Source organism: Periophthalmus magnuspinnatus, chromosome 11 (assembly GCF_009829125.3).
Source record: "Periophthalmus magnuspinnatus isolate fPerMag1 chromosome 11, fPerMag1.2.pri, whole genome shotgun sequence".
NCBI classification, from domain to species: Eukaryota; Metazoa; Chordata; class Actinopteri; order Gobiiformes; family Gobiidae; genus Periophthalmus; species Periophthalmus magnuspinnatus.
In genome coordinates this window covers 15240067-15266256 of record NC_047136.2, presented here as the reverse complement: position 1 = coordinate 15266256, position 26190 = coordinate 15240067, and the positions used below count along the sequence as shown (strand labels likewise).

Genomic DNA, 26190 nt, shown 5'->3' with positions numbered 1-26190 from the left:
TGTATAAAAGTATGTCTACAGATTGTACATATATTCAAAATGTAAATTAAAGGCACGTGCAAATCTTTGTTACAGCTTATTTAACCCTGCTCATTTTATTTCTGTACAAGTTGCATATTTCAACTCTTCTCTTTGTTTTGCCTTTTGTGAATGCATTCTCTTGTATTCATGATTTTCAGGAGGTGAAATCGGAGTTGGAGCAGGAGTCTGGTCAGCTGACATCTTTCTGTGGCCTTGGTTCTGAGCTCAGCCAATCAAAAACCTTCACCAACACTCAGAGTCTATTGGACAATGTCAAAGAGGTCTCTGATGAATTCAACCAACTACAGACAAGCGTCAATAAAAGGTAATACAAGCAGCTCCATCTCCAAAAAACTACTACTGCAGGTGCTAGGGCTATGTTCTTTTCTAATGAAGTCAATCAATTATATATACTACTTTCTAAAAGCATATACAAATATACAATTTACTGACTACTCATGCATCCACAAGTTGGCTCTTGTATTTAATCATACGCCCACTAACAAAAAGTTTAACAGTTCAGCCACAGCTTTAATCAATGCATACTGTTATTGTGTCTTTGGGCAGACAAATAACTTCCTGTGTCTGCTTAGTAGTTCTTTCAATGTGAAGCAATAGCCCAACAGAAAAAGACCAAATAAATAGCATTGCATGAATCTGTTTCATTATTATAAGTGAATGTTTTTGGACTGAACCACTGTCTATTCCTGGTTTTAAACATAGTTATTTGAATGTATTCCTCTTTATAGCTGGTGAAAAATAAAATCGGATTATGTCTGGATTAGCCTAGCTCTTTTAAAACTCTCCCAGTGACTTTGTGTTGAGTGCCTTTGCTGTTGGCATTTCTAAAACCGTATCCTTCGCCGGTTGCCATGCCGACCCTGCTTCCACACGCAAGGCCCGTCAGCACCAGCAGGGGGACGGGATTTTAAAAATACAACTCCCGGAATGTGTGTGGGATATTGGACGGATTTAACTGCCACTTAAAAGTCCTGTTTTAACATGCCCAATCGCATATTAAGTGACCAGGTCTAAAATAATAGTTGTTGTCACCTCTGGGACCTTAGAGCAGGGGTTCATGGACTATACTGCAGCTGCAACCTGTTGAGTTCAGTACAAACATACTTTCTGGTTTATTGCAGATCCAGTTATTCCCTATATTTATTTCTTTGGGTAGACCTGGTTCAGTCCTAGTTTGACTAATACAAAAGGCTGTTCTAGGAAAATAATTTTAAGGACCTATTGTGCTTGTGTCTGTGATATAGTTCCAATCTATGACACCCGTGGGTCATTATGTTAGAGTTTGGACATTTAAAATCGCAATATTCATCTAAAACAACTTAATAAATTAAACAAATGTGATGCCCAATGGGAACTGGTGTCACCATAAATGCCATCAGAACCGGGAAATTGTCTGCACCTCCGATGAATAGCTGCAGGTCACACTAGCAAGTAGAGGATTTTTTTTAAAATTTGTTACAAAAAGACTATGCAACGCTGCTGAATCCTATGCGTACACAACAGCTTGACAAACCTGATATGATGTGCACTAGTTACATTAGCAGGATGAAAGCAAATTGTGTTGTGATAGCGCTCTGAAGGGGGAGTGACTTGGCGCAGGCAGCAAAGTAAGGAGGGACTCAGAGCGTCAAAAATCGAAAGTGAAACTATCAATCATGTTAATACTTTGTTTTCAATGAATTTTGCATTTTTAAAACAATACAACCAAATATAATGTGTATTCTGGTCTGGTTTAGTTGCTGTATTTGGGCTGCTGTTAGAGGCTAATATAAGCAGTGGACACGGCTCGTTGTGTGTCCTGTACACTTTTGGACCAGTCTCAGCCTTCTCTGTCCCAAGGGAGAAAAATAGCAGCATTATAATGACACTGTCCCGGGCCAAATGACTTCTAAGAGCTGTTTTGTCTACATTGAGATTAGAGAGGCCAGAGCTGTGTCAGCACTGCAGTGCCCCTGGGCCTGTCAAAAGCACTTTGTAGCACATGTAGTTTCTTCTATAATTATATCATAAAAACATAACTGTATGCTTTATATCACAGCACTGTATTCGTTCTGAGCCAAGGCAGAGATAGGCTTTTTTTTCTGCCATCTTCCCAGAAATGCCCTGAAATAGGACAATGTGGATACAAGCAAGCTGGTTTAGGTCTGGCTTAGCTCTTTCATTGTTTTTGTTCAAGCTTACTTTTAATGATGTTGATATTTTGGCTTGGAAAAATTTAGAATTGGCTTTTCCCAATTTAAAGCCACAGTATGTAGCTTTTTAGCCAAAGAATGTATCTGTATCCACGGAAAATGTTTCGAAGTATGGTTTTAACTGTCTCCAGTTGTTTCAACAATACCATCCCAAATTCTGTCATATTCCCCTCAAACTGATTATCAACCTAAATATCAACCTCTTCTTCTGTGTCGTCCAGATTTGCTGCGATCCATGCCTGCGAGGAGCAGTTGCACCAGTTCCGTGGACTCTCCAGCTCCCTCCTCAGGTGGCTACAAACGGCGCAGGACCAACTTCCCGCCAAAGAGACCAGCCTCAACACAGATGGGCTGCAGCGGAGAGTACAGCAGCTTAAGGTTAGTTTATTCTGTTGATTGAACATTAGTGGATGGAAATGTATTACTTTCTTATAACTGCACAAATATAAAACACATTTTAAAATACCCTGAAAAGACATTAAAAAGTGACTTTGCGATGAACGTATTAAAGAGACGGTATGCAAAATCATTTTATGAGCTTTCTACCAGGTTATAATATTGTTCCCTTATCAAAAACATGCCTGAAAAGGTTTTAGATGTCATCCATGCATATTTGAATAATGCTGCAACCTCTCCCAGACTCTATTTGAACGCTTTTTACAAGTACAAGCCTTTTCAGTGCTCAAAACAATACTCTAAAACTTCACAACCTGGATGCCATGTGCAGTCGTTAAATTAGTCGAACGCACGCTGACTGTGTTGTGATAGCGCTCTGCAGGTGGAGTGACTTAATGCAGGGAGCAATGTGTTAACAATTATTACCATTTATCCTCACTTTAATAATAAACTGTCTTTCTTCAGGACTTGTTAAATGACTGGGAGTCTCAGAAATCTAGAGTTCAGGAGTTGAACAAAAAAGGCTCAGAGCTGGAGACCATTATCATCGATATCACTGCTCCACAAACCAAAACAGGTAAGAAATAGCATTGACAAAGCTTCTATTGATTTAACTCCACATAGCATCTCTGACATGCATGCTATTTTTATGTATTATCATTGTTCATTTGAAGCTTCTGTGTCATGTGGCCTTCCTGTTGTTCTTGTCTCAGTGGCTGTGTGTCTCCCTTCAGGTGCCCCTCACATCAATGGTTCGTCAGGTCCCAGCAGTCTCAATGGCATTCACACATGTAAAGGTAACAGTCTGTGCTACTCCAGGCGTCTGTAACTCTATAGAAAAATGTTTGTTGTCTTTTGTCTTTTCGCCTTGCCATTTACGCCAGCTTGCTGTTTAAAATATATATTCATACAGTTGTAGGGATGGGGAAAATGTATTGATTGTTTCTTTGACTTAAAAAAATAAAAAATAATAAAAAATTTAATGTAAGGAAATGTATTAGTTAGTTATTATTACTACCACTGACCCAAGTTTGTTCAACCCATATATTAATGGACATAGCTAGCCTGCTAGCCGCCATGTTCCAAATAGGAAGTGAGCATGAGCGTTCTTCCGGCTCCATCGGCTCCAGCTCCAATTGACTTTCTATTGAAAAAACATTGCCCCTCTCTCTATAACTGCTGCTGTCAGGTTCATGATTTTGGTGTTAAAATGCTCATATTTATCTGCTCTACATAATACTGGGGGTTTATTTAGCTATTTTGTCTGTAAATCAATATATGAACATAACAGACTAATGAGCTGCCCTCTTTTGTCAAGGTCACTCCTGCTAGCATTAGCAACAGGTTTGATTGATATCGTTTACTACGGGGAGAGGCATTACCTACAACACCCTTGATCCTGATTGACTCTTCGGTTGCTATGATACTCGTGGCCAGAAATAACTCAATTCCACAGTAATTACTAGCATTACAAACGTATCTCCGTAGTAATAACCAGGCAACACATTATTTCTATAGCAGTTAAACCCTAATCCCATAAATAAAATAAATGAAAGATTTAATTTAATACCATACTGTGGAACATTCCAAACAAAGCAATTATATCTCCATGCAAACAAGCAGAAGGGCAGACCCCCTGACAGCAGAAATGTTACATAGTGTAAATATATGGTTTTGCTCTTATTAACTTTATTAACAAAACTTTTTTCATTGTTTTTCATTCATTTTGGATTGATACAATCCAATAGTGTTTGATGTATTGTTTAATCTTTTTTAATCAAATTATGATCTCTCTGAGCATATACAAAAAATCCCACATTTTTAATACTATTCAAAATAACTACAGATTTTTCCTTCTCTTTTTCAGACTTGACAGAACTTCAGGTGGCTGTATCAGACGTGAACAGCAGATATGAGTCCCTGGGTTCAGACTTGCAGGAGCGTCTGTCCAAACAGCAGTCATCTTTGGAGCTGAGGCAGAAGGCGTCCCAGGGCACCGAGGAGCTGAGGGGTTGGCTCGCCCAAAAGGAGAGCAGCTTCACCCAGGCACAGGTGGCCTCACCATCCAAGTCTGAGGTTGTCCGTGCACAGGCTCAAGAGAACAAGGTATCATGAAGGATATGAAGAATATGTTGTAAATTTGTTGATTTAATGTCAACAGAAAAAGACAAATTATATGTTTTCCCTTAAAGGTGCAGTATGTTACATTTCTGCCGGAGGGTTCGCCATCCGCTTGTGAAAAGTTGCATAGGGCACCTTTAACATTTTTTTCCCCCTATACTATAGTAGACTCATTCAGCCCACCAAAATTGACAATGACTATAAACCACTATTTTAAACACTCATCAATTATTGATACTTTGCGGTGACATCACGCTAGGAATGTTCTTCATCTATGTTTGTGGCAGAATGCTCAGCAGTTACCATGGTGTCACAATGCACTCATTAGTTAACACAGCCTGAGATGTTTTTAGATTGGATTTTAAAAACACATTTTCAGGAGCCTGTCATCAATATTATATATTTATGGTCTCATTTAGGTTTGATGTTCAATGAAAAATTGAGTGTGACTAACTGAAAAACTGTTGGCTAATGCTAAAGCTAGACAATGCTAAAGTTAGCTTTGACTGTCATGTCACGTTAGGGATTTGTTTAACAATTCAAAATCAGTTCATCTGTTGTAGTCAGTTTTTCTAGCTAAAACAGAGCTCAGATTAAATTCTAAATTGAGTAACAGAGCTTCAGACAGAGCAGTGCCTACAGTTATCATGACACCCCCAGAGAATGTTGATGATATCAGATGTGAAGTGTCAATAATATTTTTCAACTCTCTTCCATACCAGAAACCTGATGAGGATGACATAATTCATACTCTGAAAATGATCGTTCACTCTTTCCTTCTAGGCGTTGCTGTCTGAACTGGCCGAGCGCTCTGCAAAAGTTGAGGAGCTGAAGAACACTTTGAGGAAACTGATCTCAGAAAACCCAGAGTCTCCAGAGGCCGAGTCCTGGCGACAACAGCTACAAGAGATCGGTATGTGTCCTTAGAATCCCAAAGCTCTAACTGTATCAACAGCAATGACCTCAGGAAAATATAGATTAGTAACAACCAGAGATGGATTGAGTAGTCAAAATGGTTCTAAAATATCTATTGTTTAACTTTTGTCACCTATCAATTTTCTCATAGTGGTAAAATTAGTCAAAAGAGTATGGTTATTTCAATAAGGTAATATCAAAGTACTAGAAGAAAACTGTACTGTATAATACACTCATGTGGGTAGAATCATTATTAACAGGGTCTTAGGTTTCAAAGCCCAAAGCAAAGCAGCTGTAACAAAGACCATGTTGCCTCTGGGACCTGAGTCAAACTCTCTGTCAATTTAGAGAAAGATGAGACTAGAAAATGATTGTGTTGGCTGCCCCATTTCATTTTAATACACAGACATTTATAACACTTAGGGGTCGCACTTTATTTTACTGCAGTGATTGTAATACAATGAAAATAGCATAAGTAGTGCTGTATGATAATTTCTTTGTACACATTTTTATTTTTTTTCATGGTAATATGTTTAAACCAAACTCTAAGCAATTATGTAGACTGCAAACTATGGAAACATTTTTAGTAGTGACTTAGAAATAATGTAGAAATAAGGCTGCAAAATTAATTGTACCCCCCAGAGCCATTTACTGTTCTATTTCAAGGCTATTGTGTCATTACTGTAAATTGCAATTCATTTATATGACAATGAAGGTGTTCATTACAGCGCAAACAAATATATAGTTATTATAATTTGTAGCATTGTTGAAGATGTGTCATTACACAGATAACATATGCGCTAATTGACAGTAGCAACATCTTTCATATAAACCTGTTGTCTGCCCTATGTCGCAATGGCACTCACCCTTTGTTTAAAGGTATCACCTAAAATACTTTATCATCTGTTCTCAAAACTTACACCTGATTACCCTTTTTTCCCCAAAATTACTTTTATGCAGTGCCAGACTAGAAACCGTCGCTGCCAAACATACGGTACTCACACGATTTAATATTTTCGCCAGAGCGCTGATCGGATGAGGTAACAGACAGAAATATTTAAGGTGTAATTGTAGATGGGGGTTTTTCAGTTTCATAATGCACAGATGGGCAAAGTCAGATGCCCAGAGGATAAGTCACAGGCTGAGAAAAGCACATGTAGGAGGGACTCAGGAAGAGGATGGTATTGTTTGGACTTACAGATCCAGTTGCAATGCACATGGTGTCAGGAAAGAAGCCACACTTCTGGCTCATAACATCTGCAAGACTAAAACTAGAAAATATACATTGAAATTATTTATCCATTTGCTCCAATTTTCAATCTGTATTTCTATATCTTTCACTGCACATAGTTAATATGTTTTATATTAATATTAGTTTTATATTTTAACACCGAAAGACTCACCTGTTTAAAGCCGCTTTTAATCTTTAATTATTATGAGTATTGATTTTAAATGTTTTTATCTTTGTACTTTTTCAAATTGTTCTTCTATGTAAAGTGTCTTTGAGTGTCTTGAAAAGCGCTATATAAATAAAATGTATTATTATTAGGCCCGAGCCTGGGACTCCGTCCCGGCGAGGGACTCATTAAAACCGCGTCCGAAACCCGGAAAATGGCAAAAATCAAGTAGTAAACATGCCCCGACATGGCAGTGAGTGGTGTCAAAAATTAGAACTCGACGAGCTCTAATTGTCACAAAAGACCCCGAGAAAAAATAACGAAAGATGACTCGGTAGCGCCACCTCAAACTTTGATTTTCATGGGGCCAATGGGAGCCCGACTCGGAAAAAAGTCGACGTAAAAATCCGAAACTCACATCAAAAAATAGTACATGTCGGGACATGACAAAAATGATATTATGGCCCCGCCCTAAAATGTACAGGACGCCGGCCATATTGGATCAAACCCGGGAACGACAAAAGTGCACACCCTCACATTCAGGACATTTTCTCGCCCAGTTTTCATCACAAACACTTCACATTTGGCCAAATCCCTCTAAACCCATGTGTGATTAAAGATTAACAATTACATTTTCATTATGACTTTGGGTGTGGTCAGGGTGAATTTTCAACAAAATCGCAATTTTTGCAATATTTCAATAAAATATTTCTCTTTCACACATTTTTTGTTGGGAAAATGCTAATACAGCGTTTATGCACATTTGTGAGCTGAACGCAATGGTATGCAAATCAAGGCACTCTCTCACAAAATGGCTCTCTAGCGCCCTCTTCAAATTTCATTTTCAAAAATTCATAGAAGACAAGCGATTTGTCGTGGACGTGTGAAAAAATTCACAGGGGCCTTATTTGTGATGGGGCACAATGTGAGAAAGTCACATGACTGTAGCTGTTATGGTTTAGGAGAAAAATAATGGGTGGAAAATGCGTTTCCATTCTTCTTCTTCTTCTTATTTTTATTTTGGTCGCGACTTTGAATCCACTTTTGACCCCCTGAACGTTAACGAAAAGTCAATTTTATTGGACCCAAAATTCAAGGTTGGTGAAAAATGTATTATTTTGATGTTCAAAAAAATTAATGTATCAAAATGACTCAATAGCGCCACCTCAAAATTTGAAATACATTGCGGCAATGAGAGACCTTTTTCATCGTAGACAAATGAAATTTGTTACAAACATAGAACATGTCAAGACAAGTAAAAAATTATATTATGACCCCACCCTAAACCCTACAGGAAGTCGACCATTGTGGGCGGAACTCCATTTTTCCAAAATTTTACCTCTCACATTTGAATTTTTCGTGCCTTGGATTTTCTTTCAAGAAACTTACAAATTGGTAAAAAAGAACTAGACCCATGTGGGATTATAGGGAACTCTCTTGTATTTTCCTAAATCATAAAATGTGGGTGTGGCCAGCCTGCAAAGAAAAAAGATGTTTTTTGAAGTTTTAAATGGCCCGTAACTCAAACATGCAGTGTCCTAATTCCCGACATTAATATACGTTTTGTTCAAAATTTTCATCTGAGTGCATAGACATGCAATTCACATATGTCAAATATTACATTGCTCCACAGCGCCCTCTTGAAATTTTAAATGGTACACAAAAAAAATTACTTTGTCACAAACATTTGAAATTTGGCATGGACATCCCTATTCTGATACTGAACAAAAAAGTCAATGACCATTTCTCATTGAAATACATGGGTTTTGGTTAAATAGGATGAAAAATATTTACTTTGTCATAGACCATTGAAATTTGGTACACGTATTCCTCTCATCATACTGAAGAAAAAAGCCAATGAAGCCAAACTTCTATTTCCAACCGTTCAGTCGTGACAATGTGATAAATGGTGTCATTGGAGTGAATGGAGTAGTATTACTCAGTCGCTGATTTTGGGGGGAGGGGCGATGTAAGCGGGAACGAAAGGCAGGATCTCCGCGGTGGCGTGTACCCCGCGGTCGCAAGGGGTGGCGAGGGCCTTTATCACTGCTTGCAGTTTTTATTATTATTATTATTATTATTATTGCAATTGTAACTACTGAAATGTTCCACGGTATTGCACTATACTTACATATGCATAAGAGATCTAATCCCATTTATATATGACAAAGACTATATGAAAAACAATATAATATGACCTCAATTTGGTTTGATACTCCAAGAAACTACCTTTATTGCACTTTTTACTGTTGACCTAAATACCTAAATTGCCTTTTTCCCCAGACTCGCGATGGCAGACGACCAATCAGACGGCAGCACAGAGGCAGAAGGAGCTGGAGACGTGTGCTGATAGGCTGGGCACCTTCGCCTCAGCAGCCAATCAGCTCGCTCCATGGCTCAGAGAAAAAGAGCTGATGATGAGTGTCCTGGGACCCCTGAGTATAGACCCCAACATGCTCAACACGCAGAAGCAGCAAGTGCAGGTCAGTGAAGGTCTTTGGTAATGTTGTTCCCACATCAAAAACATGCCTGAAGTGATTTTAGATGTCATCAATGCATGTTTGGGTATGTTAGCAATCTCTCCCGGGCCCTATTCAAAACCTCCTTACGATTAGCTGTAAGATTCTCAGCCCACAAGCCTCGGTTACCCATGCTCCTACACAACAATTCTCCATAAATACACAAAAACATGATACAAAACTGTACACAGCAACTTGACAACCCTGATGCAATGTGCAGTAGTTTCATTAGTGGGATGCATGCTGATTGTGATTATGATAGTGTTCTGAAGCTGAAACTTATAAATCATGTTAATACGTTGTTTTGGCAAAAATAGCATTTAAAAAAAATAAAAGGTAACATGGCATGTCTAAATATGTTATGTGGTAGCAGTTAATACATCATAACACCAGTAAAATACCCCCTCTTTAATAAAACTTGAACAAAGACCTAATTCATAATGAACAAATACTTTATTAAGAATGATTCTGGCTTAGTAACTATTCCAATGTTCCTCTATTGTTTAAAAAAAAAAAGATCAATAAATCAACTGTGTTATTAATATTTCATTTTTTCCCCTTGATGAAACAACGTTTCTGTCCTTTCCACTGTAATATATGTATTTTCAATAACATATAGCCTTAATAGCCAGTTCTAACCATATTAACTTTCAAATTTGTTATTTCCAGTTCATGTTGCGTGAGTTTGAGACACGGCGTCCACAGTTTGATCAACTGACCCAGTCGGCAGAGGGCATCCTGTCTCAGTCCGACCCCTCTCAGGAGCCCTCTGACCTGGGGGAGGTCAGGGCCGAGCTGGGGTCTATCACCCAGCAGTGGGATGGACTCACGGACAGACTTACACAAAGGGCCAGCCACATCGACCAGGCACAAGGAACCAGCGAGAGATACCAGGTAAGAGCAGTCAAGCACAAGATACTTTATTTTAATCATGTTTTAATCCAATAGTAGTAGATTGTAAAATGTACTTAGAAAACATGAGCTAACCACTTTATAGAGATTTTCCAGTAAAGACATTGTCAAAAAAAAAGTTTATATAACGTGTTTCTAGATGCAAAAGTCATCTATTTTGCAGTGGGATAGTTCATATATTTTAGAAAAGCTGAACACACAAAATGTATAACCTGTCCTTTACTTAGGGCTTGCTGAGGGAGCTGTCCTCCAGTGTCTCTGCTCTGGGAGAGAGACTAGATAGCCAGGCCTCTCTGAGTGCTCAGCCCGAGGCCCTGAAGCAGAGGCTGCAGGAGACCGGGGAGATCAGATCTGAGCTGGAGAGAAGGAGAGGAGAGCTTGCTGAGGCAGAGCGGCTGTGCCAGGAGCTCAGTGCCATCGTGGTTGAACCCTACCTGAAAGAGGAGCTCAAGAAGAGGCTAGACAGTGTGAGCGGACCCCTGAGGAGTCTGGAGGAACGCGCTGGTGAGTGGAATATTAATGAAGAAGTAGTATTAAAAATATTATTAAAAATCAAATGACTGATCTGGTCTGCATCTACTCTCTCAAACCATACAGAAAACTGATAATAATAATGTCGATGTTAAATGGCTGGCTCTTGATTTAAAATGGTCTTGTAATTTTTTCATATATTAAAAGTATATTGCTATTAGATTATCAAATACTGATTATTCATAGCACAAGAAATTAAATTATTACAGACATCTAAACTGCCAGAATAATCTAAAATTATATCTATTTTCTTTCCCAGCTGATGGTCTGTCCCAGTTGCAGGCGGCCCTCTCCTCCACACAACAGTTCCAGCAGATGTTCGAGGAGCTCCGGTCATGGTTGGACAAACAGGCCGATCTTAAAGAGGCCTCTAGTGTGTCCCTGCCCTGCCAACCCGAGGCCCTCCGCTCCCTCCTGTCCCAAACCGAGGATCTACAGCGAGGCATAGCCAGCCAGAGAGGGTCCTATGAGCTACTCCAGGCTGAGGGCGCTTCACTTTTAGCCTCTCTACCAACTGGAGGAGATGAACGAACCGCGCTACAATGCCAACTCACCGGCTTGAAACGAGACTGGGAAGGGCTGAATGAAAAAATATCAGAGCGGGAAAATAAACTAAAGAGTACGCTAATCAAAGCAGAGGCGTATCAGCAGCATAAGTGTGATTTGGTGCCATGGTTGTCAGATTGTGAGGAGAGGGACAGAGAGATACAGCCCTCCTTGGAGTCCTCTGCGCTGGATGAGTGTCTGCTTAAGGCCAAAGCTTTGGGGCTGGAGCTGGAGAAGAGACAACCGCATCTGGAGGCTTTTAACACCGCAGCCGATCAGCTGTTAGAGCAGTGCTGCATCGGTGACGAAGAGGTACAGGCTAGTTCTCTAAAGGTTTTACATTAAGTATAATATTGTTTGTATATTTTTCAGTATGGCCAGTCTAATTTAGTGGGTTTTACATTACACTTAGTTTGCATTCTCGTTACAACAATCTATCTCGTTTCATTCAGGGTTACTTTTAACTGCCTATTGTCTCAACCAACCAAACAGCAACACACGTGGTCTTAGGTTTGCAGTGTAATCCTAACTCTGACCAGTGAATATTTTTGTTGTGTTCTTGGGCAAATAATTTCAACCACCCAGCCCATGTATAAATACCGGTATTATGTATTAGTGGTGATCAAGGAAACACATCTCATTCAGTTGCTGCGTCTACAGTACCATTTGGGTACCATTGCCGAGCATTTTAAATTACAAGTCTTAACTATTTTGATTTACTCCTACTCTTTTAGGTTCGAGATGAGAAGGCCCAGCTGAACCGCAGAGTGGACCGTCTGGGTGAGAGTGTCCACAGCAGGGCGTCCCACCTGGAGGAGCTGAGTTCACGCCTCAGGGAGTTTGAGGAGGGCCGAGCGGCCGTGGAGAGGAGGCTGGAGGCCGCCAAGCACCAGATAGAGGTCCAGGAGGCACTCGGACCACAGGTACATAAGGCACAGGCGTAGCAAATGCATGGGTTTGAGCTTCCTGTGTTACAGGGCTGCAAACTTGTCACCTTTCTGTGAAATTTGCCATTTTGACAGGTCGTTTGTGTGAAGATTTATGCTACATGTAACCCCTGCTAATGATAGTGTGTGGTCCCTATAGGCGTGCAGTGCTAAGAGCCTGGAGAGACTGCGTAGTCAACAGGACAGTCTGCGGTCACTCCAGCCACAGGTGGTCTACCTCAAAGACCTGGCCCAGGGTCTGGTGCAGGACGCCCCACAAACACCAGGTGGCAGCACTGAAGGGGCCGACAGGCTGCAGAAACAGGCCAAAGACACAGAGAAGGAGTATGAAGAAGTTTCTGACAAGGTGAAGTTTGCTCATTTTATTTTATTTATTTATGTTTAAATTACTCAGAATTGGAAAATTTTGAATCACCTTTTAAGTGTTTAATAATATTACTTTATATATTCAGCTTGTGTTTTTTTAAACAATGTTATACATTTAGAAATGGTTTTACTGAGATGCTGAGCTTTAATGAGGGGGTATTATGTGAAATGTTTTTATTTAATTTTTTTTTTTTTTTACGCTTTCTACCAAATTATGTTGTTCCCTCATCAAAAACATGCCTAAAGACATGCCTTTAGATGTCATGTTGAGTATTTTAGCGATCTCTCCTGGGCCCTATAAGAAGATTCTGTGCTCAGCCCACAACTCTATGCTCCCACACGACAGTTGTCTATAATTATGCAAAAACATGATACAAAACTACACAGCAACTTGACAAACCTGATCCGATGTGCAGTAGTTTCATTAGTGGGATGCACGCTGATAGTGTTGTGATAGTATTCTGAAAGGGTAGTGACTTAACACAGAGAGCAAAGAGAGGAGAGTCTCAGAGCGTCAAAAATGAAAGTGAAACTTATAAAACATGTTAATACATTGTTTTTGCAAATATAACATTTTCAAAACAATAAAAGGTGACATGGTGATCTAAATACATTATGTGTTAGCAGTTAATACACCATAGAAGTAAAATACCCCCTTAACTGCAATTTTAGTGTATATCTTTTCAAACCAAAAATCCCTTTAAAATTATGTCAATATTAGAAAAACCTTTTATCACCACCTTGTTGATATATGAGCTTAGGTTTATTTGCCTAAAGCTTGCCCAAATACTCCGGGGCATCCGACTCTTTTAGCACCTTATAAAATGTTTAAAAAAAAGTGGCTTGTTTGTATATCTTTGTTGCACAGCTTTAGCTATCAACACAGTCTTGAATATTTCCCCTTTGGGCAAAACTACTGCCAATGAAAACTACTCAAAACCCAATGTTAACAGGGCACAAATTGAAACATCATGGACATAGGTGGCAGCGGTGCCTAGATAGAGTAGCAATTATAATTTATGAGCTTGTGAGTGAAGAAATGCAAAAGCAGTAGGCCTATTTATACATGCGGTCCAGTGAGAAGGTGTGGGTTATTTTGGTGTGCATGTATTTGTGTGTAGGTGCATAGTGTTGAGTGTCCTAACATTGAGATAAACCAGAACAGGTCCGCAGTTGTTGGACGGTTGGATCTTTGGCTTACAGTTGTCTTTTATGGTCATTGTGGACATGTAACACTTTGTCATAGGGTGAAATGTAAACCAATGCAGTAGGAATTTTGACATGTCTGGCACTAGTTTAGTTTATTTAATACAGTTTTTTTTTTTCTCCATATAGGGACAATGATATGCAAATAGTATGCTGTGTTATGAGTCTTACCACTTAAATTCTGAGAGCAGTATCTTGCCCCTGGTTTTAACAGAGCAGTAGCCTTAACAAGGGGGAAGTTTCAGGTCGGACTTCCGCTACCTACACAATGTTAACGCTGCCTTAAAGAGGCTGTACTTATGTACTACATTTTTCAGTGCAGTAAACACAATCAAAATGACAAAACATGCAACATATAGTTTTAGTCTATTTTTTAGCTAAAAAGTTACATACTGTAGCTTTTAATAAATGAGCTTACAAATAAAGAACAAAAAATGTGGCAAAGGTAAGAGTAAAACAAGTCAAATTCATGCATTTTCTTAACTAATCTACTCCATCTTGTCTTGTTCAGATTGAGTCTTGCTGCTCGTCCCTGGAGTCACGTCTGCAGGGCGTCAGTGAGGTGCAGTCTCATGTGCGGGACGTCTTCTCTCGTTTGGCTGATCTGGATGATGAGCTGGACTCTCTCAGCCCCGTGGGGAGGGACGCAGACTCCCTCTCCTCTCAAGCCGACGCCCTCAGAGGGTTTCTGTCCCGTCTAAGCACCCTTAGGTCCGAACTGGAGGGCCACGCGACGGACTGTACCAACATGCTCCGCAGAGAGGGGTCATCTCCAGACCTGCTCGCCCTGAGGAGAGAAACAGAGGCGCTGAGTCGACAGGCAGGCAAGGTGAATGAGAGAAACTTATTATGCAGCAGTGAAATTCCACTAACGTTAAAGGGTAACTTAAAATTGTTAGTAAACTAGGGCAGGGTGACATGGCCTACATTTTTATCATAATATAAACGAGACGTTTTGCGATATATTTATTATATATATATATATATATATATATATATATATATATATATATATATATATATATATATATATATATATATATATATATATATATATATATATATATATATATATATATATATATATAAAGTAAGAAAACATCGGACAAAATATAAAATAAATAATCTCTTTCTTTTAGCTGAGTGAGCGTGGTCAGGCCCGGTTGGGTCAGATCGAAGATGCTTCTGAACGTGTACGGGAGTTTTACCGCCTGGTGTCCGAGCTGCAAAGCATGCTTGGACGGGCGGAGGAGGGGCTTGCAGCTCAGGCTGTAGTGGGGACAGAGGTGGACACCATCAAACAGCAGCTACAAGAATTCAAGGTAGGATGAACATTTTGGTTTAACCACATGTGAAATACTTTGCCCATTTTCCATTCATCATCTGTTTCAACCCGGCTAAAAATGATGAAGCTCGTCAATTTTCTTATTTGCATTCTCCACTGACAAGACACTTCACAGCATGGACTTTCCACGATCATTTTACAGTTTATGATTGAGCTTGAAGAACTGTTGATGAAAATATGTATTGATTTATCAAAATTGTTGCACTAGTAAAAGAATGCATTTGCCCAGTGTCCTCTAACTACAAGGTCAGGTGTTAGTTTCCCTTCATCCACCTGGTCTAGACGGGAAACATCTTCCTATGCACCAAAACTGTATTTTTGAAAGTATTCAAAGTAGTTTAAAGAACTTGGAAAATCCATATTATAGTACTTAAGTGTGAAATTACTTATATGGAGAGACCAGTAAGACCTTATTATTAATGTGGTGGAACATGTTGATTTTCCACTGATGAATGAAAAAGTGCTGTAACGTGAGCCATGATGCAGCTGTGTGTGTCATCGATCATGGTTGTTCTCTCTGAGGGGGTCTAGCTCATCAACGCTGCAGACAGGGGTTTGGTGCGTTCAAGACCACACTGTACGTCCAGGCTTTTACACGCTCATCAGCTGAGTCACACATCTTTTAAAATGCTTCATATGTAGTTGAGTCACTTCTGAACAGGAGGAGTGTGTGGTTTGGAGATCATTCTTTTGTTGCTGTGGTGTGGCAGTTTTGAATAATGGACGTTTTTGGCATTTTTGGTAGAGATGTAAACGTTTATTTAGTTTGTCAGAATTAATACACTTATATCAAAGAATGTATCAAATATATGTCTCCAAAACTTGCATATGATATTTTTATACTGGAATATTGCCTTATTAACTCTATAACCCAGTTTCTATTATTTGTTTGATGTAGAAGAGTATTGTTTTAAACATGCCATCAACAGTTGAGAGGGTCTATTGTGATTTTGAATTTATAATGATGCTAGTATCAGCCCTAGTGCAGTAGCAGTAGCAGTAGCAGTAGCAGTAGCAGTAGCAGTAGTAGTAGTAGTAGTAGTAGTAGTAGTAGTAGTAGTAGTAGAGCTTTGCAGATGTATTTCGCACAGCTGTGTTTAATGCTGAACTTGACTTTATTATTGTTGTGGTTTGGGAGCTGCGTCAGGAATGTGCCCCTCACTGTTTTACTGCTGCAGCCTCAGGAGCACAGAGCCTCTTTCACTTCTAAATCAGCTTCAAAGAGCAGTTTGACTGTATGATGTCATTTCCTCTTCTTTAAAAAGTCTCAGAAATATATGTCCCATACATTATGCCCATAGACTGAGGCTGATGACAGCTGGTAATTATAAGTCTCCCATTTATTGTTATTGTCATTTTGATTAATTACTTCATCTCTGGCTTTTGTCAACTCAGGTTTGGAAGTTGCATTCTCAAATAGGTTCTGAATTAGCTGGACAAAAATCTAATCAGATGAAAACAATGACTAAAATGCTAATGTGTTACTAATTAAAGTCCTACTGTGTAACATTTCAGTCGTTAAATAGTTGTTAAAATTTTATAACCAGTGATTAATGCTCTGAAAAAAACGTGAGTTCTTACTTACTGCGAGTGGGATTTTCTCTCCACAGACCTGACTTGTAAATTATTCTGGTGGTGAGAATTTTCCAAGAAAGTGGTGTGTCTCTCCCCAGAAATGTTATGCGGTGTGGCTTTAAGGACAAAACGGGCACCGAACCAGAACTAACCCAAGATCAAATCTTAACTTGTCTTGATCAAAGTTTAAACCAGAGCAGATCTACGATTAAACTGTCAGAACTGCCAGGAATCATCAGTACCACTACATAAAGCCACAATTTGAAAACCATGTGCGCGTTTTTACTCTATGATGTCATTTCCTGTCCTTTTTAAACCCTTTTAAGTGTTCAAACCTCTCAGTCGCGGTCCCATCTGCAGTCTCCCTCTGTCCCCCCGTTAAGGTTGTGCTGTGTTTGAGTGACCGATGACTAATGTGAAGTGAGCTCATCTTTTTCATGCCTTTGGAGACTTTGGTGTTTGAGTGTGTGGGCGGGCATTTATTACATTGTGGGGACTAAAATCAGTTCATTTTGATGTAAATTATTATTAGATTGACAAGAGTTCAGATATGGGTTAAATTAGGTTAAGGTAAGGGTTTAGATTGAAGTTGGGCAAGTAGTGACTCTGGCTAAAGTTAGGATCGGCCTCCAGGAAATTAGTGTATGTCACTCTAATGTCCCCAAGCAGTATGGAAATCCTACATGTGTGTGTACGTGTTTGCGTGTGTATATGTGTGTGGGGGCAGATCAAATAATGCACAGCTTTCTCCCATTTCACCATCTTTTCATCTTTGTTAATTTCATTATAGGGATATTTACCATAGTGTCACCCTAATTGTCTCATCTCGGGACGCTAACTCCCCTACGGTGCCTGTTCCTTCAGTGCGTTTGTTGTTTTTGAGTTTAGTTTTGCCGATGAGAGAAGGCCATGCCTGGGAACAAACAGAACAGATAAAAAGGTGTTGAGAGATGAAAGGGTGTGGATCTAAATGGACTGCTATTGAACACAAGCAGATCAGACCTATGTTAATGTGCTGCATGTACTTTCTATTGGGTTCAAAAATTTCTCCATTGCTTAGTGCTGCATGGTCTTTTCAGGAGGAATATTAATTAGGAAAATTCATTCATGTTGTACCTGGTCATTTCTATTGGTGGATATGCCCTTGGACTGGATATTAACCTTTCCATTTTATATTCTAGACATGAAGAATGTTGTGATGTCATCTAAATGCTGCAGTATTTCATGGGTTTCACTTTATGGTTTATAAGCTCCAATTTGAGGACATTGGACTGTTCAAAACATATACTCACTGCAAAATCGGGACTGATACATTTGATTAAAATATGTTTGGAGATTGTGGTCCAACCCCTGGATGGACTGTTTGAGGTTGCACACCATAATAACACTGTATGACTGGCCAAGAACATCATCTCTGACCCCGGCCATGTCCTAAACACAGAATATGTGCTGCTGCCATACAGGCGCATATAGGTGCTAGTGTGCCTCATTTTAACAGGGTCAGGCTCAGAATGTCCTTCATACACCAGTCTATTTTGAAGCTCAATGCCAAACTAATGTCAGATCCATGATTATTATCTAACTATTATCTAGGATTATCTAACTAATCTAATATTTTCTTGCTATGGCAATGGTGCTATTTTTTCTTGGATAGCAAAATTTTGTCCCCAAATGGTGATGACAAATGATGGCATGATGATGGCAAATGACTACCAGTACTGCTACTAATAATATTTTTACTGTGCATCCCATTTGATGAATGAATTCCATTTGGCATTTTACTCTTAATAGTTTGCAGTGACTTCACATTGGAGGTGTTCTACATGTAACTCTATGGAGGAATGTTCAGCGGTTACCATAGAGACACAATGGGCACATTAGCAAACACTCTCCAAAAAGTTTTAAGATAATCTGAAAACTCAAGAAAAAATTTAAAATAGGATTTAATCAACACATTTTCAGGAGTGTGTGATCAAAACAAGTGTTCATAGCCATATTTTGGTCTTTGATTTTCAGCAAAACGGAGAGAGACAAACTGAAAAACTGTTGGTTAATGCTAGTTAGAATGTGAATGTAATTTTATGTGCGAGAGACTTGTTTAAGAGCACAAATCAGCTCACCTGTTGTAGTTCCAACTAAGTCAGTTCTTTATGGCCAGATTGTGTTAAAACAAAGTTCAGATTAAAGTCTAACAAAACTTCAGACAGAGCTGTGCCTAGATTTAGCTTCACACCCCCAGGGGAATGTACATCAGCTGCAAAGTATCAATATATTTTGAACTACTGTGGTCTCTGCTACTGTGGCTTGGAGATCTAAAATGTATGCATGAAATGTCTGTTGTCAGAAGATCTTCCATAACAATTCATGACCATAGACTTTAGTTTGTAAGAATTTGGTATAACGGCACATCATAATAAGACTACATACAGTACTATATATTATACTCGGATGCTTTACAGTCAAGAACAAGATTTAATCCTATTGATTTGAACTCCCAAAAAATCATTAAAGAGTTTCAATGCCCCTCTCACACTTGTCTAAAGTCATTTCTTAAAGGGGGGCATACGTTCTCTGATGAGGTGTGGACAGCGCTGGCGACTGACTGCTGCTGGGTCAGAATATCCTCTGTCTGTCACTCAATCCTTGGGCAACCCGAGAGTTATTAATACAGGGGCACCTAGGAGAGGGCATCAGGGGCAAAATGTGAAAGAAAAGGCACAAAAGTAAGTCAAACATAGACAGGAAGAAGCAGGTCAGTGTGGAGCTGAGGTCACGAGGCCAGAGTCCAGATGCATAGCCAGAGATAAGACCGAAGAGAGAGAGAGGGGCTGTGTCCTGTCCTCCATATGACCCATTACTGACATACTTATACTTGTGCAATTTAATGCTTTATGCAGTACTAATATCTATGACATACAAGAGAGCACTCCTGAGCATTGGTGTATTCACAGCAATAGGCCTGTCACGGTAACACATTTTGAAGTGTGATATATTGCTTAGGTAAATGTAGGCGATAAATGATAATATTGAAACCAAACCATAAAGCAAAATTATCCCCCAAAAAGTATTCTAAATGTACAAAATTGGCCTACTTCTACTTTAACTACTTCACATGACTGATACACTAAATCTAAAGCAGGATAATCTCCATAAGCCCTTCTCAAAACGTATAACATTATAAAACAAACTTCAGCTACAAATAAATAACTGTCATTAATAGCTGAAAATCCCCCCATTAATCCAAAGGAAATGAACACGTGATAAACTCTGAGCCTCATAACGTTGTTCCAGATTTCATATATTGAACCCCTGGACAATGTGGTAATTATTGTGAGGCCTACACAGCAGTACTCTTGAAGATAGTCCTGAAGTCACTAATGATGATACATGTTTTATATAAAAAATAGATTAGAAAAATGAATGTCACAAATGACTATATCCTTTTGAATGAAAAATATAACATTATTTGCAAGTGTAAAACAGTAGACAAAAAGTATGCAAAAAGACTAATGCAGTGGACTGGTATTTCACAAATTCTTGTTTTCATTTTCTTATTTTTTGATGATAATATTTCTATTGTCCTGGAGAAGGATGTAATTGTGCTTCCAAGCAAGAGAAAAGGGAAATGCCATTTCTATGATACACATGCCTCAGTGTAACAGCAAAGGCTACAAAATTTGCCAAAAATAATAAAACATAAAATATCAATGCAAAATATTTAGGACCTATAACAACATGAGTTCACTGTGGAAGAAGCCCAAAATTTATACTTAAAAACAACTCCATCACTTCACTCTGGCTCCCCTCCCTCTCTCTACCACTATCAGTCTCTCCCTCTCTCCCTCTATCCCTCTATCCCTCTCTCACTGTAACTGATCCCATTTCAAACCTAAACATGTGTCTGGCCCCTGCTCCCCTCCCCCGACAGACCCTATTTCCAATCCACAGAGATGATGTCATAGCAGTGCTTAGAAAGAAGAGGCTGCAGTTTTTTGGGGGGTAAGGGGGGTGGGGAGGGGAGAGGTCATGGGAGTGGACCAGGATTTCAGGGAGATTATTGTTTAAACTGCTCAAAGCTGCCTTCGGAGACTAAAAGAGCCACGGAGGTAGAGACCTGTGTCTTGATTAATGGTTATTAGCGTTTTAACAGTGGAAAGTGAGATTAGGCATTTAGATTGGAATACAAATCCTCATATAATGGTTACTTTGCCTTACCTCTTGAGTTTTGTCTTGTGTTAGTTTGAAGGGATTGTCATATTCTTCTAATCCTATGCATTATAAAAAAAATTTAAAAATCCACGTAATGATGCACTATGTAACTTTTTTGTGGAGGGTCAGCGAAATGCTTGTTACCACGGAGACGCTATTGATTTGACTTGATTGTATCACAGCATATAATTAAACTTATTCATCTCCATGCAGACAAGCAGGGGACACAAGCAAGCAAAGTTGCAGCTCAGATCTGTGGAGAGGTGTCCCAGCTCCAGTACTTGTTTTTCAAGGTATTTTTGAGCAATAAATTTTAATGTAATAAATAAATAAACGCAGGATAGGATTTAGGTTTAATGCCCTATTGTGAAACATTATAGACAAAGGAATAGCATCTCCATGGAGACAAGCAAGGGATGGACCCCCTACCAGAAAAGTTAAATAGTCAATTTTTTTAAGAAAGAATGGATGAATGGGACCAACCAGGGAATGCCATTTCATATTTGTAATCCACTTACCATTCAACTTCCTCACTATTTCTCATGCCTCTGCTTCTAAACGTCCCATCTGTGGATAAGAGGTGCTACTGTGTTTGCTTTTAGGCGTGTGTGTGTGTGTTCTGTAGCCTTTCGGGATGGTTGGCGTTCCGGGTCTTTTTTAGGGGCGCAACCGGAATCTCAGCTGTCTGCGTCCCACCACACAAACAGGGCGCGGCCACAACATCCCCACTCCACATACCCCCGTACACTGGCCCCTGCCCTCGACCTGGGGCAGCTGCCGGAGCAAATGTGAGCAGGACGCAGGGCGAAGTACAGGTGGGCATTCTTCTAAAAGGCTGCTTAGTCCCTATGACAAGGCTAAAGCAGCAAGTGTGGCTGAATACACTGCACAAATAATTTTATAGACCTTTTTGTACTGTGTAAGTTGTGTAAGTGGACTCACTTTTTCCGAGATCTGACCTGTAACTTGGCCTAGTGGCGTCACCTCCTTGTCTCCATTCCTGGTCACGCAATATCATCTCCATGGGAACAAGAAGTTGACAAATCCTCCACCCAAAAAAATGACATAGTGAACCCTTTTTCTATACATGTGTGAATAACAAAGTCAACCTAATGCCTACATCAATACTCAGCACACATATTAAAACTCTTAAGTCATTGCAATAAATAAAATATATCCGAAAAGATAAGAAAAGTTATTTGTCCAACAATGGGGAAATTGTATTGTTGCAACATCCAAGTACAAATAAGATCCACAGCAAAGATACAAGACAAGACGATAGTCCAGTTGATCCACAGTTATAATAGTTGATGCAAAAAACAAAACAGTAGCCTTATATAGCACTTAAACAGGGGGTATTTTACTTCTAAGGGGCATTAACTGCCAACACATGGCATATGTAGATCACCATGTTACCCTTTTTTTTTTTTTTTTGAAAAGGTTATATTCCCCAAAAACAGCATATTTATGAGTTTGCTTAAATACTCAAACATGCATAGATGACATCTAAATCCTCTTCAGGTATGTTTTTTTAATGAGGGAACAACTTTATAAGATGGTAGAAAGCTAAAAAAATATATACATTTTGCGTAATACCTTTTCTTTAATAAACTTATAAGTCTGATTAATAAAATACTATCCCAAATTATGACGCTTCCCTCCTCTGTGCACTCGCCTCCTCCTTCACACCTTTCTTCCTCCGTTCTCCAGCTTGGCTCGTCTTTATCACTCTCTGACTCAATGTCCTCTTCTTCCTCCTTCATCACGTCAGCGAGTCTTCACTGATGGACTTGTTCCAGTCCAGACCGCCTGCTCACTGAACGTCTTCAGTCTTGTGAAAAAAGCTGAAACTAGGCCTAATTTTTGCCAGTTATGCTTCTTACAGGGTTATGCGGTAACAAGCTTTGCTCTGGAATGAGAGAAGATTAGATTAGTGTAATCTAATATAGAGGCGGGTCCTGGATTTTATCATTTATCTTCTGTATCTTTATAATCAAGACATTAGACTGTACTTTACCAGGCAATTTGAGTCTACTATTTTAAGATACTGTTGAACTTATTTTTAAAGTCATAAATGTTTCTTACTACGGAGAGCCTGACACAATTGCAGAGAGTAAAGAAAGCGGTTTTATTTTGAGTGAATTTTTGTTCGTTATTGATCAATATTAGAGAATTAGAACAAAACAAACATAGAAGCATTGTTATATTGTTTGTGATTTTAAAAAGTCCAGCAAGATTAAAAAAAAAAAAAAAAATGCATTTCCCTTTGTATTACAATATAATAGTTTCAGAAATAATGCATTTTTAAAAATGATTTATGCATATGGTAGCACAGCCTTCCTTGACTGAGAAAATAGTTGCCTTTTTGAGGCATGTTATTATGTTCATTCACAAATGTTAAACACACAAGCCCCGCATATATAGCCTCAATTCTTCTCTCAAACAGAAAACTTCCACCTTGTGATGTGCTCCATCAGTGCTCCACTGTGTTTTTAAACTTTATTCACCTTCACTAGAATCATTTGGATAATTTTACCCCTAGAATTGCCAATCTCTATTGTCAATCTCTCTCTATCTCTAAGGCAAAAGGTAGTTAACTTGAAAACTACCACTACATGACATTGCAAGGAGGAACAGAGCATTTTGAGCTTGACAGGCTAATAATAAAAGGTTAGTCAAACATGTGTGAATGAAACAAAACACAACTTCAGGTATGTTTAGGAAGTAACAACATTCTAACATGGCTCAAAGCTCACAAGAGTCAAATTTGCATAATATAGGTCTTAGTTTGATTTAAATTTTGAGAAGCACTATCTCTCCCAACATTTTACACATGACACATTATAGTTAATTCACTGCATACCTTTGTCAGTTTATAGTCTATCTGAATAGTCTGACAGTTAATATGTGTGAAGGATTATGGAAGAATGCTGGAAAATGTAGCGTGTTGGAAAAAGTTAAACTGCCTTTACTTATCTATGATCAACTATGAAGACTATGTGAATGTGTTTCCACGTGTTGGTGGCCATGTTGGGTAGGTCCTTCGCTGTGACTAAAAGTTCAGTGTGTAAAGACCTAATAACCATCACATGACTCACAGTTAACCCAAGGCGCTCCTCATCTGGACCTAGGGCCTTTTAAACGTTTCCTGTTTTTACTTTTAGCCCATTGCTCGCATTTGACTGTCTGTGTATGACTCCAGTTTACGGCCTTGGAGGGGGCCTGATTGGATCAAGCTAACATTATTTCTATAATCTTGTTATAACCCGGTAGTTCGCAAACTTATTCAAACAACTAAGTAAGAAAAAACAGGGCAGGGTCTGGTCTAAACTGAAACTAAAGCAAGACTATCACAGGACAGAAATGATCAGAACTTCACCTCTACCAAACCTGGTCTACACTGAGACTAACTAGCCAGATCCAAATCAGGAGGACTGAACCAGGTTCAAACCAGATCTGAAGCAGGATCTCAAATCACTATTATGATCGAGTGTTAGCCTTTTGGTCTAAGAACTCAAATCTAAACTAGGCTTTGACTAAACCAGAAATAATATAAAGACTACACCATGATTAAACCACATATACTGCCAGTGGGACCTGTACCACAATTTGAAAACCATTATGAGCCAATCCTATCCCAGTGGACCCTGGTTTCCCCATAGCATGCATAGACACATAGACTTGTAGAGTATGTTATGTCTGTCTGATTCGTCTGCCCAGTGTTTGTGGCTCTGGCCTTTCCTCTCCGGCTCTCTCATATTGTATCAGCTGTTGTGAATTAGCCCGGCTCGCTCTCTCCGCCTTTGCACTTTGTTTTCCCAGGTCTTTTGAATTCAAATCATTCAACCATCCAATAGGAAAGAACCTTGACTTAATACTGTGCCATGGATCTCTGTTTGGAACTCTGACTCAAGCTTAAATGGTTCAGCTGTGTTTCAAAGAATAAAGGAAGAATAAGGAATGTATGGTTTGAACTTGAAATTGTGAATGTAAGTGGGGAATTTTCCAATCTCTAACAATGAGGAAGTGTTTTAAATTCTTGGAGTCTTTTGGGCATTAATCTCCTTCATACTAAAGCGTACAAGTACAGTTGCGTAAGTACTCATTTGAGCAGCCATCAAAGACACATTCACAGGGCAGAAGTTAACCTTTCCTTTAGAATGTTCTTGAACTGTATCAGAACATATGTAAGAAAGTATAAGACCACATAAACTAGTATACACCCTCAAACCACTGTACATACCAGTGTACATACCTAGACGTCTGAAGGATTACTTAGACACAACACCACATGGTAATATAAAAGAAAATAATGTAATTTAATGTTGAAAATCACATTCTATTGGCTAAAGAAAGTGTTTTTATTATCATTGTGGTATCAGAACTGGTATTGTGTATTGAGTCTGTTCCTTGATGTTAAAATCAAGTTTGAAATTTTTATATGATGAAAACACAACTGTTGTGATGATGAAAACACAACTGAGTATGAGAAATCTTGTCATACATCTATAAAACATACAATTATAAACTGTTATCTTTTGTGTAACAGTATGGGAAATAGGGGCTTGTATATATTTAAACAGGAGACAGTTATTTGTTTTACGGGCAGACCTCCAGTGCTGACCCCCATTGGCCCCTCACAGGTGCAGTCTGGAGAGAGAGAAAGCAGCACTGTAAAAAAAAAAAAAAACTCTTTACCACAGTGAAACTCCACAAATGTTGTAAAGAGCCATGACCTCCAAATTGTTAGTAATGAGAACGTCTGCTCTGCATTAATCACACATCTGAAGCCAAGGCTGTGGACCTAAGCCATTTTTTTTAATTACACAAACTGGAACTGGAATTATTAAAGAAATGTGCTGGTTCATACATTATACTTGATTAGCTGTACCATCCAACACACAACATATTTAAATCACCATCTATACTTTTTACTATTTTGAAAATGCTATATTTACCAAACAGCGTATT

At 39.0% G+C, this 26190-nt stretch overlaps 1 protein-coding gene across 1 annotated transcript in view; it reads left to right on the top strand.

Annotated features, from left to right (window-relative positions):
- Nucleotides 1-26190, top strand: part of macf1a (microtubule actin crosslinking factor 1a) — a 175159-nt gene that overhangs the window by 85000 nt on the left and 63969 nt on the right. The window contains 14 exon segments of the mRNA XM_055225486.1: nucleotides 180-346; nucleotides 2456-2612; nucleotides 3096-3207; nucleotides 3365-3427; nucleotides 4498-4736; nucleotides 5535-5664; nucleotides 9347-9546; nucleotides 10252-10476; nucleotides 10722-10998; nucleotides 11285-11883; nucleotides 12306-12494; nucleotides 12658-12864; nucleotides 14602-14919; nucleotides 15230-15412. Of these exon segments, the coding sequence (XP_055081461.1) occupies nucleotides 180-346; nucleotides 2456-2612; nucleotides 3096-3207; nucleotides 3365-3427; nucleotides 4498-4736; nucleotides 5535-5664; nucleotides 9347-9546; nucleotides 10252-10476; nucleotides 10722-10998; nucleotides 11285-11883; nucleotides 12306-12494; nucleotides 12658-12864; nucleotides 14602-14919; nucleotides 15230-15412 (3066 nt within the window).